This window comes from Nicotiana tabacum, chromosome 4, assembly GCF_000715075.1.
Source record: "Nicotiana tabacum cultivar K326 chromosome 4, ASM71507v2, whole genome shotgun sequence".
Classification (NCBI taxonomy): Eukaryota; Viridiplantae; Streptophyta; class Magnoliopsida; order Solanales; family Solanaceae; genus Nicotiana; species Nicotiana tabacum.
In genome coordinates this window covers 123,737,726-123,740,217 of record NC_134083.1, presented here as the reverse complement: position 1 = coordinate 123,740,217, position 2,492 = coordinate 123,737,726, and the positions used below count along the sequence as shown (strand labels likewise).

General features: G+C 33.9%; 1 protein-coding gene across 1 annotated transcript; it reads right to left on the bottom strand.

Annotated features, from left to right (window-relative positions):
- Positions 1-444: 444 nt before the first annotated feature.
- Positions 445-1,679, bottom strand: LOC107772264 (BOI-related E3 ubiquitin-protein ligase 1). The gene is made up of 2 exons (XM_016591760.2): positions 1,227-1,679; positions 445-1,011 (listed from the first exon to the last, which is right to left on the bottom strand). Exons 1-2 carry the CDS (start codon positions 1,677-1,679, stop codon positions 502-504), a joined length of 963 nt encoding a protein of 320 aa, XP_016447246.1. The 3' UTR covers positions 445-501.
- Between the last annotated feature and the right edge of the window lie 813 nt (positions 1,680-2,492).

The window sequence follows — 2,492 nt, the reverse complement described above, 5'->3', positions numbered from 1 at the left end:
GGCAGCGGCTGGAGAAATTGGGAAGTCTAGATTTTAGGGTTTCTAAATTCTAAATTTCTAAATTGTACTATACATCTTTTTCTCTATATTTAATACAATGATGAGTGATGACCACTAAGGCACTAACCGAAAAAAATAAAAAACAAAAGGCATGTATTTTGACTACCAATACCAACACTTGTTAATGGGAAATTGGAAATTGATTCTTCACACTTATCATTACGATATATATATATTCTTAATGGATTAACGGATTATCCGTTAAGAAAATTGAATAATCCGTCCCCAAACCGATAAGTCGTTAGTAAAAAAAATTTAATTCGTTCCCAACCCGTTAAACCGTTAACCCGATACCAATAAGCCAATTAAGTTTTGATTTCGATTTAATTTTCGGTTTCGGTTCGATTTTGAACACCCTAGCAGTAATTGTAAATGGTCAAAAAGTAGACAGAGATAGTCAAGAAATAAATGAGTACTGAGTAATCTATCCACGAACTATGATCAAATGAAGGCCTCAATGCTAGCTTTCTTCAACATATTACAGGCAGGACATGAGTGGAGAAAAGTGTCACAATATTTGCATGAACATAGGTGTCTGCAAGGCAGGAAAATCATGCACGATTTCCTAGATTTGCAGCTTTTGCACATCATCTTCTGATGTCCATACTCTTGTTCTGTTTTATCTTCATCTGCTACATGACAACAAGACTCTGCATCTTCAGCAGTACCCCTGTTGTTTGTTGATGAACAAGCACTCTCTCTTAATTGTTCCATGGTAATGTTAAGTGACATCACCATTGCTTCTTTCTCTTTGGCCATTCTCTGCCATGTTTGCTTCTCTATTTCCATTCTTTTCAAGAAATCTTGTAGCTCTCTTGTCCTGTTTGCTGCCTTTGCAATTTCTTCGTCTTTTTGTTTTAGCAAATACTGTGCCTTTGACTCGTATTTTCTCAAGATTAATGCCATTTGTTTCTTTCTTTGCTCCTCTAGTATCAATCTCAATCGCTCCTTCTGTTTCCAAGGAAGAATCAGCAAATATCATATACATTATTAACATTCAAACATGTACTCACTATTGAAGATTATTTTGACGCAAAAACAAATACTACATAGTAACATCTACCCCTGAAAAGATCGCAGGTTCCACCGTCAAAATTAAAGCATTTAATTTTATTTACAATCTTAACACGTTGAGATAGAAGAAGCATATGCTATATAAGAACTACCTGTAAACTGATGAACCGATTGATCTCAATGTTCTGTTTCTCTAACTGAGAAGTTAGACTCTGGGAAGTGATGTTCTGTTTTGGGACGAATTGCTTCAAATTCTGATGGTCTTTTTCGTACAGATTTTGCAACTGCTGATGCTGCTGTGGGTACTCGTAATATTGTTGCTGTTGAGGGTTAAAAGAAAACTCATTGAATCCACAAGCATTATTATCCATCAAATCCTGCGAAACTCCTAATGGAAAACCAAGATTCTCCGAGTACAACTCCGCTTGAATGGCCATATCAACAAGTTTTTCACCACAGCAAAACAATAACTTGATTTGTTCTATAAAGAGAGGGAGGGTCTCTCTATATTGTAGTCTAGTCTGTTGGCAAAACCTATGCCTATAACTTTGTGATATGTTTCTTGGTTTAGGGCAGGCCAAAGTTATTGGATTTTGAAGAAGCATTTATTTTATATACCATAAGGAAAAAGCCAAACATGATGCGATGGTGGGGTTTCACTTTCTTCTCTCTTTTTCTCGTCTCTTCTGTATTTATAGTATGTAAAATAAAATAATAAATTTAAAGAAACTGAAAAGAGGCAGAGCTAAAGGTAAAGGGGATTGATTCTCTCTCTTTATTCTTGTGATTTGTGTAGTAGTAGTAGTAATAAAGAGAGAGGTGGTAATTAAGCAAACAACGTAGACATGCAGGTTTTGTGACTTATACTATGTCGTCGGAGATTTCATAGGCGCGTTTTTCAAGCTCAAGTATGCTAAGAAAATTCAGTTCAATTCCATTCCTTATTTGGAGGCTAAAACTGGGATAAAAATTGTTCATATTTTATTAATATAGTACAAGTAAGATCTTTGAGTGATTTTTGAGTTATGCTTGTGTCCATACCTAAGTTTATACATGAAAGTCATTTATTAATTGGGTACAAATAGAAATATTGAATGAGTTACTTTTTATGTTGTAGTTCTGAAGTCTTTTTTTTTTTTCTTTCTTTCTAAGGTCTGAGGTTGAAAGTGGCAAAAATTTACCCGGATTTATATATGCACACGTCATACATTTATTATTTTAGTTCAAATATTAGGTGAAACCGTGAAAATAAACTTTCTTCCGTCAACATTCGTTTTAAGAAAAGTTCATTTGCACTCAATATTGTCATTAAATTTGGTTAATTAATACTACCATATATTTTCACCACATTTTATCACTTAACTATGAAAATTTAGTAGGAGTACAATTTATTGTAACATCACGTAAGAGTGAGTATT

Excerpts from the sequence above, each read along its gene's own strand:
- LOC107772264 (XM_016591760.2), bottom strand. The coding sequence starts at position 1,679 with ATGCTTCTTCAAAATCCAATAACTTTGGCCTGCCCTAAACCAAGAAAC. Across the intron at positions 1,012-1,226 it reads ATCGGTTCATCAGTTTACAG|AAGGAGCGATTGAGATTGAT; the intron begins GTAGTTCTTATA and ends CCTTGGAAACAG.